General features: G+C 32.8%; 3 protein-coding genes across 3 annotated transcripts; 2 read left to right on the forward strand and 1 right to left on the reverse strand.

Moving 5' to 3' along the window:
• Positions 1–216: 216 nt before the first annotated feature.
• Positions 217–3,102, reverse strand: LOC106310556 (probable aminotransferase TAT3). The gene is made up of 7 exons (XM_013747786.1): positions 2,710–3,102; positions 2,264–2,606; positions 1,959–2,177; positions 1,696–1,755; positions 854–1,009; positions 624–717; positions 217–516 (listed from the first exon to the last, which is right to left on the reverse strand). Exons 1-7 carry the CDS (start codon positions 2,988–2,990, stop codon positions 335–337), a joined length of 1,335 nt encoding a protein of 444 aa, XP_013603240.1. The 5' UTR covers positions 2,991–3,102; the 3' UTR covers positions 217–334.
• Positions 3,103–5,112: 2,010 nt separating this feature from the next.
• On the forward strand, positions 5,113–5,664 carry LOC106309258 (uncharacterized mitochondrial protein AtMg00310-like). The gene has a single exon (XM_013746303.1). It carries the CDS (start codon positions 5,113–5,115, stop codon positions 5,662–5,664), a length of 552 nt encoding a protein of 183 aa, XP_013601757.1.
• Positions 5,665–5,676: 12 nt separating this feature from the next.
• On the forward strand, positions 5,677–6,834 carry LOC106309259. Its single transcript, XM_013746304.1, has one exon. The coding sequence runs from the start codon at positions 5,677–5,679 to the stop codon at positions 6,832–6,834; it is 1,158 nt and encodes a 385-aa protein (XP_013601758.1).
• The last annotated feature ends 5,386 nt before the right edge of the window (positions 6,835–12,220 follow it).

Consider the following 12,220-nt stretch of genomic DNA (forward strand, 5'->3'; position numbering starts at 1 on the left):
AAGATCAGCAAGACATCAGTCCATGATCAGTGTCCATTCTATACAAGGAGGACCAATATTGCTACAGAGGTAATCATTCATCTTTCTCTTCCCCGGCATGAACCATCAGGAAAATTTGACACATTTTCAAAATGCTTCAAAAGTTGAAAGTGTATATTACGTAACATGTTTAAGAAAAGTGCATCCATGTGTTAACAATTCTTTAATCTTTGAGTTGTTCTAACATTTTGTAATAGTTCAACTTTTTATTGATGACTTAAAATATTACAGAAGTTCAAATACTTAGATTTATTCGTCCTTTGTTACAAAACGAAAACCCTGGAGACTTTAGGGATTAAGAAAAACAAATTTCCATTTCCTGATCATTGTAAATTTGCAATAGACCCATTGAATTGGGTAGCTTCCTTATTGCATGGCGATCGTAGAAGGTTTTTATTCTGTCAAATATCTCATCTAGCACTGACGCGTCGGTTCCAATCGATATTCTCACCCAATTATCAGCCCCTAGAGCCACTCCTACAAAACAATTTTTTTAAAAAAATTATAAATAAACAACACGAAATTTATCATCATATATTTGGAGGCTAGGGATTTACATAAAACTTAATTAAATCGATAAGCACCTGGAATCAAGAGGACGCTCTCCTCACTAACTAGCTTCATGCAAAACTCAAAGTCATTTTTGATATTAACCAACATTGACGTATCTAGTTTTACCTGTGGAATAAATCGTTCAAATCAGTCAGTTTTATTTTGATCCTGAACATAAAAGTAAAATCTAAGAAATGAAAAATACCCATAAGTAAGAAAAATACCCATAAGTAAAATCCTGAGCATAAAAGTAAAATCTTACCCATAAGTAAGAACAAGATTCAGGTTTCTTGGGACAAAAGAGACAAGGGATGTCCTTGAGCCTCTCACACGAAAACTCTACCGAGTGTCTCATTGCTTTAATCTTCTTGTCGAAGAACTCTTTAGGTGTTTTCTCTAATATATCAGGAAGTGCCTCCTATCAAATTTCAAAAAGACAAACTCAATTATTTAGAAAGATTAACATAAATATATAGTAAGAATCTCTAAATGCTATACTTTTACATTATACAATTACCCCATATCTATTAGTTTGGAAATTGAACTAATAGAAACATTTAGTTTAACAATTACTAAACCCGATGTCATCAGCAAAATAACTTCTTAAATAATAGTAAATTTTTTAAATAATAGTATAGATAAAAATATATTTTCTTAGTCATGGTCTTACAGAAAATAATATATAAAACCATAGTACATATATGAATAGTATAGTGGCTTTATATTACGTAAAAGTGAACAACTGGTATTAGTAAATGTTTTCGTTTGTAAGAACATGTTTACAATACTAATATTAGAAACATGAGGGAACACAACGAGAGGGTCCACAATTTAATAGTTCTTTCCATTTGTTAGTTAATGTTTTCAATATTTAAAACTATACATTATATAACATTGTAATATATATCAGTGATACCAATGGCAATTTTGTAATATGTCTAGTAAAAATGATTTTAAATATGGGTTGAGAAAGGAAACATGTAGGGCTGGTAGGTCAGCATGCCATAAAGTGTAAATAAGATATCAAAGTCATTTTTCTCGTTGATTCACTTTTAATACATAAGGGATTTATTTATATAGGATAGCCAACGTGAGAGCACAAACCTGGAGAATAAGTGAAGGTTGTGGAGTTAATTCTAAACAATCCTCTATTGCTTGAATAACCTGTTGTGAACAAATTGCCAAAAACTTTAATTTGACTCTCGTATTAATTATGTAATGTGCATGACTAATATAATTAAATAGGATTTAGATTTAAAAAAACTTCTTCCTAATTAGGGATATTAGAAGACTATTCAAGCAGATACTTTTGTCTGATCAACTCTAATATATTAAAAAGTATTGAGGTAAAAAAGTTTTTAACTAACCCCTGTTGATTTCAAAATGCTATTAGGATCATTCATGGCGATCCAACCAATTCTCCAACCCGGGACGACCCATCCCTTGGATATGGATCCGAGCGTGATCACTGGAGCTATCGATGCAAAGATCCCCATGGGAATAAAAGGCCTATCTCCATATACAACATGTTTGTATACTTCATCAGATATCACCACTATACCAAGTTTCCTAGCCATCTCGGCAACCTGAAGGTTGGTCCATGCAAATATGGTTATTAGATTATAACGTCTTTACAAAGTCTATGCTTATTAATAATGTGAAAATTACATACCTTATTGAGATGATCGTAGCTGTAGACATTTCCACAAGGATTGTTCGGATTGATAAGTACCATTGCAACGGTATTCTCATCAGCAGCAGCCTCGAGGCCGTCTAGGTCTATCTCCCAATCTTTTTGGGGAAGGAGATCGTATTTGCGAATCTCAAGGCAACTATAGAGAGCACGAGCATCGTAGTGAGGGTAACCCGGCCTTGGAAGCAGAATGTTGGCGAGTGAATTTCCGGCTAGTGAATCTATTACAATCTCTATTGCCTGGTTGCAACCACCTGTGATATACACATCCTCCTCCTTCAGCTTCGCTGGAAGCTCTCCGTTAAGATAATCCGCTACCGCCCTGAGAGAACCAAGTTAGTTAAAGTTAATTAACCAACTGTTGATAAAGTTATTTTGAAAGATTTTGTTGTGACAATAAATAAATTTTTAAATTGAACTCAAACCTTCTAGCTTTTAAAATTCCAGGGCTCGGTGCATAAGAGTTAGCCATGCCCGAGCGTGCCGCTGCAGCCACGGCTTCCTCTGCTACGGGGCAAGTCCGAAAGCTGGGAGAGGCGGAGGGATCGCCAGGACTTGGGGCCAAGATGGGTTTCCCGCTGTTCAAGTTGTAGTTTCTGAACATCTTAAAAACAAGCTTTCTCAACGCTACCGCAGCCGCATCACCAGTTGCAGTGTTTCCTTTAAACTGCCAAACATTGCCGTGTGCGTTGCCGTTGTTCGCCATCTTCTCTCGTTTTGATTTTAGATGCTTCTTGTAGTTGTGGGAACATGATTTTTTATTGCCAGTCTCGTACCCTTTTTAAAGGACCACAAGCAGACTGAACTGCTACGAATTTTCAGCACGATTTTAGCACTCGGAATTTTGACCGATTTAGTATTATAATTAGTATGTTTGCCATGACTATTATTTGAAAGACTTTACGTCTCTATCTCCTTCAGAATTTTGTTCATCGCAACAAAACCTCTAGCTAATAGCCGTATACGCAATACGGACGTGTAAATGGAATTTAGATGGATATATATAAATAAAAATAATAATACATATACATTAGTTTTCTAAAACTGAACATAAAATATATTTCAAATATAATTTTTATGTGTAAAATATAGTTTAACATAAACAATTTTTTTTGCAAAACGTGTTTAAATATATATAATGATGATAAGATACATTTATAAATATGACATTATTTTTCAAACTATTAAACTAATAGCTATAAATACATAAATAAATAAAATAATAACATTAGTAAACTATATAATAATGGTAATATTTAGTTTTTTAAAAAAATATTAATGCTTAAACATGTTCACCTAAACGTTATTATGCGCTTAAACTATATAACTTCGTATAAAATACTTTGTAATATGAAAACGGTATGGTTAACTATTGTACATCGCATACACACCACCTACACGGGTCCATAGACCGCATTTTTTAATACTGAATAAAACTATAAAGTTTAATCAATAATAATAACTAATTAATATAGTTTTTATTTTGAAACTTTCTTTCAAATATATTTTTATTTAAAATAAAAATATTTAATTTCACAGTTTTATTTATTAATTAAATTTTATAGATTTAACTTTTATATTGTTTATTAAATTATTTGATTTTTAATGTATCTCTAATGAATCAGAGATACGTACAAATTGGAAGGACTCCTTCACCACTGGTTCAAGCAGGACCACCCTAGAAGATTATATATATCTATGTTTATAAAGGTCCATAAATGGGAAATCGACGCAGCAATGATATTGAAATAACATAGTGGAAAGGAAAAGCACAAGTGTCTTTTTACACCACTCTATGGAATGAAATGAAAGTTAAGGAAAAAAAGTCAAATGAAAAGCCTATTTTTGACACAAGTCACAATTGTGTTCTTCTTGCTTTGCTTCAATCTCACATCTCTCTCCCTCCTGTTCCTATTGTGTTCGGAGAGAGACAGGGGTGGAGAGAGGGACCCATGCATGGGCATTATAGAGGTGTAAAGTCAGGCATGGATAGAAAGCAAGTCTCCAAGTTTGATAGGCTGCTCATGCATATATCGTAACGATCATATAATATTCGCAATATGTACATATAATATTTCTGAGTGGGATTAAAGGTTGCGAGGTTAACAAACTGAGCTTATAAAAGAAGTAGCTCAAGTACAATTGCTCCATTACGTCAGATGACATCATTGAATTTGATTTGAAGAATCACGAAGAAGATTAGAAGAGAATCGTTTCCATCAAATAAGGGATCCGTTAGTCAGAAGCTTTTAATATTCTATCAATCAAATAATGGAACCCTTAATTAGTCATAATAATTACATAGCCTTAATTTATATCTCAACCAAATTACATCTACGGATCTGCCGCTGATTAATGGTCTGCTCTCACATCTCAGTAAATGATATACCAAGAAGAGATTGCGAGTTGGTTTCGATTTCTACTAGTCTTAACTATACTCTATCTAACAAGAAGAGATTGAGAGTTGGCATCATCATATATATACATCAAAACCAGAATTTTGTTCTTAGCGCTACTTAAACGTCTTTTGTTCAATATAACATAGAATCGAGATGCAGATTGTGCGAAATGGTATGCTGCTTGAGCAATTTAGATAGGAATTAAGAGAAACGTAGCAAAAGCAATATAGTAGACCTTCCATCGTACGTATAGATCCCACACCTCAAAACCAATGAATATGATGGAAATGCATTATACTCTGTTCTCTTTACCGTAAGGGTTAAGCAAACTCTAGGAATAAGTAAGGAGGGGGAGTAGGAAAATATCTTGGTCTTCCCGAGCACTTCGGGAGAAGGAAGAAGGACTTATTTTCCTCTATTGTGGATAGAATGCACCAACGTTCCATTAGCTGGTCCCCACAATTCCTTTCCACAGCAGGGAAAGCAACTATGCTGCAGTCTGTACTTTCACTGATCCCTAACTTCGCCATGACTTGCTTCCTACTGCCCGTGAGTCTCTGCAAGCGTATCCAGTCTGTCCTCACCAGGTTCTGGTGGGATCAAAAACCAGGAGAAACCAAGATCTGCTGGGTCTCCTGGGAGAAGCTCACGCAACCGAAAAGCCTTGGGGGTCTTGGCTTCCGTGATATTCAAGCTTTCAACCAAGCTCTCCTTGCTAAGTTAGCATGGAGATTGATAACAGCTCCAGACTGTCTCTTCTCGCGGATCATCCTGGGTAAATACTGCCACAAGACGTCCTTTCTGAAGGTAGAAACCAATACAAGCATCTCTCACGGATGGAGGGGTATCCTCAAAGGCCGAGACCTTCTCCTCCAACATCTTGGTAAAGTTATTGGCAATGGAGAGACTACGAATGTCTGGAACGACTCTTGGATCCAACCGAAGAAAAATCTGAAACCCTTTGGCCCAGTCTTCGAATAAGATAAGGATTTGATGGTGGCTGACATCCTCACTAGAGAAACAAAGGAGTGGAATGTGGAACGCATTAACATGTTGCTCCCGGAACTAGCCTCCCTTATCTTTTCCATCAAACCAAGCGTTCTTGAGAATCGAGACTCCTTCATATGGCCTCTTCAGAAGTCAGGTGTCTACTCGGTTAAATCAGGCTACTTCTCCCTTCAGGAGGCTCAAGTTATTCATTCTAACCTCACCTGGCTCCCAGAGAACTTTAATTGGAAGAAATTTGTATGGAATCCACCGCTTCTCCCCAAGATTAAATTCTTCCTTTGGAAAGCACTTCAGATGTCTCTCCCCACCGGTGAGAATCTCCAGAAGAGAAGCCTCCTAGCACATACTCTCTGCTCACGCTGCGGGGAAGTGGAGTCCATTGATCATATCTTCCTCCATTGTAGTTTCGCTGCTGAAGTTTGGAGTTTCAGCCCGTGGACCACCCAAGTTCAGATCGATGCTCACACAACCTTCCCCACCCTCCTGCAATCGTCCCAAACATGGAAGAACCTTCCCCCCTTTGGGTGCCGGGGTAATCTATTGCCCTGGATCTGTTGGAATCTCTGGATCGCCAGGAACAAGCTCCTCTTTGAAAACCGCCTCTCAACTACCACAGAGGTCTTCCACCTATCGATTCGAGCGCTGAAGGAGTGGGAGCAAGCCCAAATCGCAAATCCTACGCTGTCTGGTCCCAGACTGAAGCCTCCCCTGCAACTCTCACCACTCCCGGATTCCACGGTCTTCTGTAATACTGATGCTGCCTGGAAATCAGACTCCGCGGGGATCGTATGGATCTTTACGGATTCATCTTCGACTGTTTTGCAGCAAAAGACCCTGTCTCTGAACCATGTCTCCTCCCCTTGCATGGCTGAAGCAATCGCCATCAGAGGAGTGCTCCTCAACGCCGCTTCTCTACACTTCACTAACATCTATCTTCGCTCAGATTCACAAGGGCTCATCAAAGCCATCAACCAGAAAGTTTGGACTATCGATCTGTATGGAATCCTTTCAGATATCGACTCTCTTGCTTTCTCTCTATCATCTCCGTTTTCCTTTGTTCGTTTTGTGTTTATTCCGCATGCTGCGAATGAACCTGCTGACTGTTTGGCAAAGGCCCATCTTCCTCATTTTATTGTAACCTAAACATTTGGGCTTCAGGCTCAGGTTTTTTAATTTAAGTACTCCGTTGAACAAAAAAAAAATTTTGTTCTCTTTACCAATGTGAAACTTTCTTTGCAATTATTCCCGATAATTTGAGTTATATATCTTCACTCACACCAAAGTTATGTACCATACTTTTCTACACACACACGACACCACTTAATTGCATGAGTATGTGACCTAACTTAGAATGCATGGAGCATTAGAGCTTTTGATCGATGCAGTCGACATTTGGAAACATTTCGAAAATATCTTGTATTCTTGTTATTTATTTTATGTTATTTAACATAATTTTCTTTCTTTATTTTTCTCTGATAAGAAAAAACATATTATTTTCATTTCCAGATTTTATATGTTTTTTTTTTTTGATAATCGTAGTGTAATCGCAAAAGTTTTCTAGGCCCAATGACTAATCACTACGAGGTCCGTAGGATCCGCGTTTTCTTAGCAGACATCCCGGGTGGCCAAGGAGAATCGAACCCATGGCGGTACTCATATTTTATATGTTATTTATTTAAGGTTTTCAATTTTATGGCTCACTAGTTTATATGAATTTTTTATGTCCACCAAATCCCTCGGTAAATTATTACATATTTAAGTCATATTTTGGAATTTTGCTAAAGAACATCATATCATAAGTTTGACATGATTAGTGAGCAAATTGATATATCTATTTATAGAACTTAATATCGTGATTGTCAATATTTTCCTTAACATAGAGACTCGAGAAGGAAACACATGTGTCATTATTCTTTCTTTGTGTGTTCAAAGTGTCATTATTCATTACACTATTACTTTAGTTTTGATTAAAAAGTCTTTGAAAATTTCAAAGAGAGTAGTAACTAAAAGCGCAATAAGCCAACAACCCAAACCTTCAGTCAGAAGCTGTCTGAAAAACAAAGCAATGCTTTTAAGGAACGTGTTATAAGATAAACTTTGAAATGATCCTCCACCCCTTTACCAACTCAAGTACTATGATCATCTACTCATCAAACACTATGATCACCCACTCATTTACCAAATTAAGCACCATCTTTGTTATTTTATGTATTGTTGTTCACTATAAATACCATCACTCATCTCACTCTTTTGTACACCATAAACAAGAACAAGAGTTTATAATCAAAGAACCATTACATCTTCTTCTTCTTCCTTATAATAAACTCTCTCCCTTATACTAGTGTTATTTGCTTCCTACGGATATCAAATTCTACTCTTATTTAAATTTCTCGATACTATAAATTATAAGTTATTTCTTAACACTTACAAATTTCTTTTCATTTCCACTTATTAATTATACTTTTACTGCTTAAGAGATTAAATATGAAACAGAAACAGAAACAAAAAATTGTACCGCTCCATAGGTGATTCTTGGTTTTAAAAATAATAATAATAATAATGTATTCAATTTTAAGAGTTTTTCATTGAATACATTTTTGATATAAGATTGTGTTGCTCCATAGGTGATTCTTGGGGATTTCACAGTTTTATTTATTAATTTAATTTTATAGATTTAAAACTTTTACTGCTCATTGTGCTTCGAGAAACTTTTAATTCGGAAAATATAAGAATGTGATTTTTAATTTTTGATATGAAAGGTTAAGAAACTTTTCATACTTATGATATGTTAACACGTGAAGATTAAAGATTGTCCTCGTCATTTTGATGGGAACGAATAGGCTGGAAACGATGACAGTGTGATCAATGAAATTTGGATGATGGTTACATACAAAAAGTGATGTCAGCTGGTTGAAATTTGGATGATGGTTACATACAAGAAGTGATGTCAGCTGGTTTTCAGGAGGGTAAGAGCATCTTCAACAATCCTCTTTATTTTAAAAGAGGGACTCAGTCAAAATAAAAGATAAGAGGGTGGTTCTCCAATGGTGATCCTTAAATATTTTCTCAACAAATTTTACTTATTACACTTTAACCTTCAATATTTTTAATAATTAACTATAATCACTAAAATTTTATAAAGAAGCAATAAACATATATTTTAAATAGATACTCAATAAACATACTCTCATAAATAAACAATAACACCAAATTACTTATAATAAAAATAAAAACATAAAATATAGATAATAATAACACATACAATCCAAATAACAAAAGTATATATAAAAATACAAAACTAATCAATAGGATTATTTTCGTAACAAGTGATCAATCAACGCATTTATCAGTGACAAGTGAGATTCTTTATCTTTTATCTTGGAGGTTACTCCAAATTTGTATGGACAATATTTTGGTGATTTTGGAGGTTCGGGATATTTACATGAATATTAGTATTGTAATATATATTAATTTGTGTAATGTTTTCAGTTTATTATGTAACATGTCTTTTGATGTAAAATATTATGTTTGTATTATGGGTCTTAATTTGTGTAAAATTTTCTAAATTAATGTTATTGTTGTGTAAAATAATATGTTTACATTATATATTTATTATAATTATTTGTGTAGAATAATTATAAACATATTATTAGTGTTCAGAAATTAATTTTATAAACCCAAAAATTATAATAGTTATGTGACTAATATAACTATAGTACAAAAAGACAACATAAAGTGTTAAGTACAAATTATAAGACTTATAGAAATAGAAGGAATAAAGTGAAAAGATGAATAGTGTCTTAAGGGGTTGAATAGTGTCCTCTTATATTTGAGGTTGTACTGTTCATCTTAGGGGTGGGCGTTCGGATATCCGTTCGGATTCAGATCGGATATTTTGGATTTTCGGGTATTTCAGTATAAGAGTGTAGAACCCGTTCGGGTATTTCTCTACTTCGGGTCGGGTTCGGATATTTTTAGTTCGGGTTCGGTTATTTCGGGTCGGGTATCAGATATTTAGATTTTTTAAAAAAAATATTAAATTCTTTATTTCTTAAGTTTTTTATATTTAAAAATATAATCTCAGTTACTTGTTTTTTTTAAATATATTGAATGATTAATAGATTTAGAGATAATATTTAAAAAATAAAAAACACTAATTTGGTTTTTTAAATTTTGGATGTAGTTTTTACTAATGTATGAAATAAAAATTCGACATGTATTTTAAGTGAGTAACAAATCATTTTTCTGTAATTATATGTATATTATATGATTTCAAAATATGTATAGAGCATCATAATATATATTTTAAATAAAATAAGAGAAATAAACTAAAAATATATGAGTAACTATATGTTTGGTTATCTTTAGATATCCATTCGGTTTTGGATATTACCTGTTCAGGTTCGGATATCCAAACTCTCCTAATTCAATACCCATTCGGGTAATTTCCTACTTCGGTTCGGATTTCAGTTCGGGTTTGTCGGATCGGATTCAGATGCCACTTCGTGTATCAGATAAAGTGTCCAATCTTAGTTTCCTTTATAAAATAAGTGGATAAAGAGCTGTTAGGATGCAAAACCCTTTAAAAAATAACTGGATAAGAGACCGTTGGACGCGAGAAAACCAACATCATCAAAAGCAAAAGACGGACGACCATTTCATGTAACATTTCTTTGATTTTTTTCAAATAGTGATATTCTTGTAAATAACTTAATATATTAGGAATACTATAGGATGAAAATGATTGGTCTTGTGTTTGACCAACAATTTTGGGTCATTTTAGCAACAAACCTATTTAATTTTTAGATATGTAGAGTTTCATCTATTTTTAAAATTGAACCACAATTTATTTTGGTTCTAGTTAAGTTAAAATATTAATTAACTTTTCTAATTAAGTTTAGTTTGATTCTTCATCTTAGATTTGTAAATATTTTATAAAATCATTTATAAAATTATTGATATGTTGTTTTGAGGGAATGGGAAAAATTGTTGATAGACTAGAGTTGTATTCACTAATATTTTGAAAGCTCGTATATATGAATATTTACAAATAAATAAAATAATATTTTGTTTTTACTTATTTATAAATTTTAAGTCATGTTGTAATTTATTTGTAATTTAAATATAATATTATAAAATATTTTGTTTTTCTTTAATTAATGGTATTTTGTTTTAGTCACATATATATAAAATAAAGAAAAACATTGAAGTAAATTGTTGTCAAAAAGACAAAATAAATATTTCTATGTTTAGAAAAATAACCTGAATGCTAAACATATGTTAATCATATATAGTGATTATGTTTGTATTAAATTAGATGATATCTTCATCTCAATGTATAAATATTATCTTAGACTGAATTAGAGCATGAAATAAAATTGATAAATATAATATTAGAGAAACCAACAGTATTTTTTCACACGCATATATGGGGAAAGAAGTATTTTATCAACACATTGATAATACCAAGATGGAGAAAGTGTCAATTCCAACTTCAACAATTTGCATTGTGTCTTGAACTTAAAAATTGTTTCTAGAACTAAGAAACTAAAAGCCTAAAAGCATCGCACCTATGGTCCAACCAGTTGGGAAATAATTAATAATTTTTTTCCGGAAGCGATTCATCTTTTTTGTTTGTGTTATATTTTTTGGCCTACGTACCGGGTGCCAACAGTTAATCATGGAAGAAGGAATTTTACATATTTTAACTTTGATATCCTGTTAATTTTTACCATAAACTAATATGTCTTTTAAATAAGTTATCTGAACTATCAAATTAATGTTGAAACCAGCATTGACCAAAATGATGTTGGGCGACCAATAATACTAAAATTCTAAAATATTCAAAATACAAAATAAATCTGAAAACTCGAAAATACACTACTCTATCCGTATCAGTTTAGTTGTTGTTGTAGAGTAAAATTTTTGTTTCAAAATAAATGTTATTTTATAATTTCAATGCAAAATTAATTGATTTCATATTCTAATTAATTTTTCTATTGGTTGAAATATGATTAGGTGTACTGGTAAGGATGTTTTTATTTAATAAATATACAAAATTAAATATTTTCTTAATCTATGTGCGCAAGTCAAATGACAATTAAAATTAAACGGAAGGAGTAAATACCATAAATCCAAAATATATTAAAAACCTGAGAAAGACTACAAATACCTAAAAACCTATGCATATACCTCAAACTTGAGAAACATGAAAACTCTTTAAATACGAAAATATACTCAGAAGTCAGAAATTTGAGAGTGCATGACCTAATACTGTAAAATCACCATAATATAATCTTGTCAAAGCATGTCTTTATGGATTGGTTCATGTATGAGTTTTAGGTCCGAGTTAAATGTCTAAGACAAAATTCTGAATCGAAATCGGCTCAATACAATTCAAATGTCAATTTTATCCGATCAAACACTCGAATAATCCACACATTATGTGTAATAATTATTTTTTAGATATTTTGATACATATCATGAACTATCATTTTTTTTTGTGTTTTCTGGTATATTTTTAATTTTT

The sequence above is a fragment of the Brassica oleracea genome, chromosome C8 (assembly GCF_000695525.1).
Source record: "Brassica oleracea var. oleracea cultivar TO1000 chromosome C8, BOL, whole genome shotgun sequence".
Classification (NCBI taxonomy): Eukaryota; Viridiplantae; Streptophyta; class Magnoliopsida; order Brassicales; family Brassicaceae; genus Brassica; species Brassica oleracea.

What these genes read in the sequence shown, in the direction of transcription:
- LOC106310556 (XM_013747786.1), bottom strand. Translation starts at nt 2,990, where the DNA reads ATGGCGAACAACGGCAACGCACACGGCAATGTTTGGCAGTTTAAAGGA. An exon ending in AATCTTGTTCTTACTTATGG is followed by an intron (nt 718 to 853) that starts GTAAGATTTTAC and finishes TTTATTCCACAG; the next exon opens with GTAAAACTAGATACGTCAAT. An exon ending in GAGCGTCCTCTTGATTCCAG is followed by an intron (nt 517 to 623) that starts GTGCTTATCGAT and finishes ATTGTTTTGTAG; the next exon opens with GAGTGGCTCTAGGGGCTGAT.
- LOC106309258 (XM_013746303.1), top strand. Translation starts at nt 5,113, where the DNA reads ATGCACCAACGTTCCATTAGCTGGTCCCCACAATTCCTTTCCACAGCA.
- LOC106309259 (XM_013746304.1), top strand. Translation starts at nt 5,677, where the DNA reads ATGGTGGCTGACATCCTCACTAGAGAAACAAAGGAGTGGAATGTGGAA.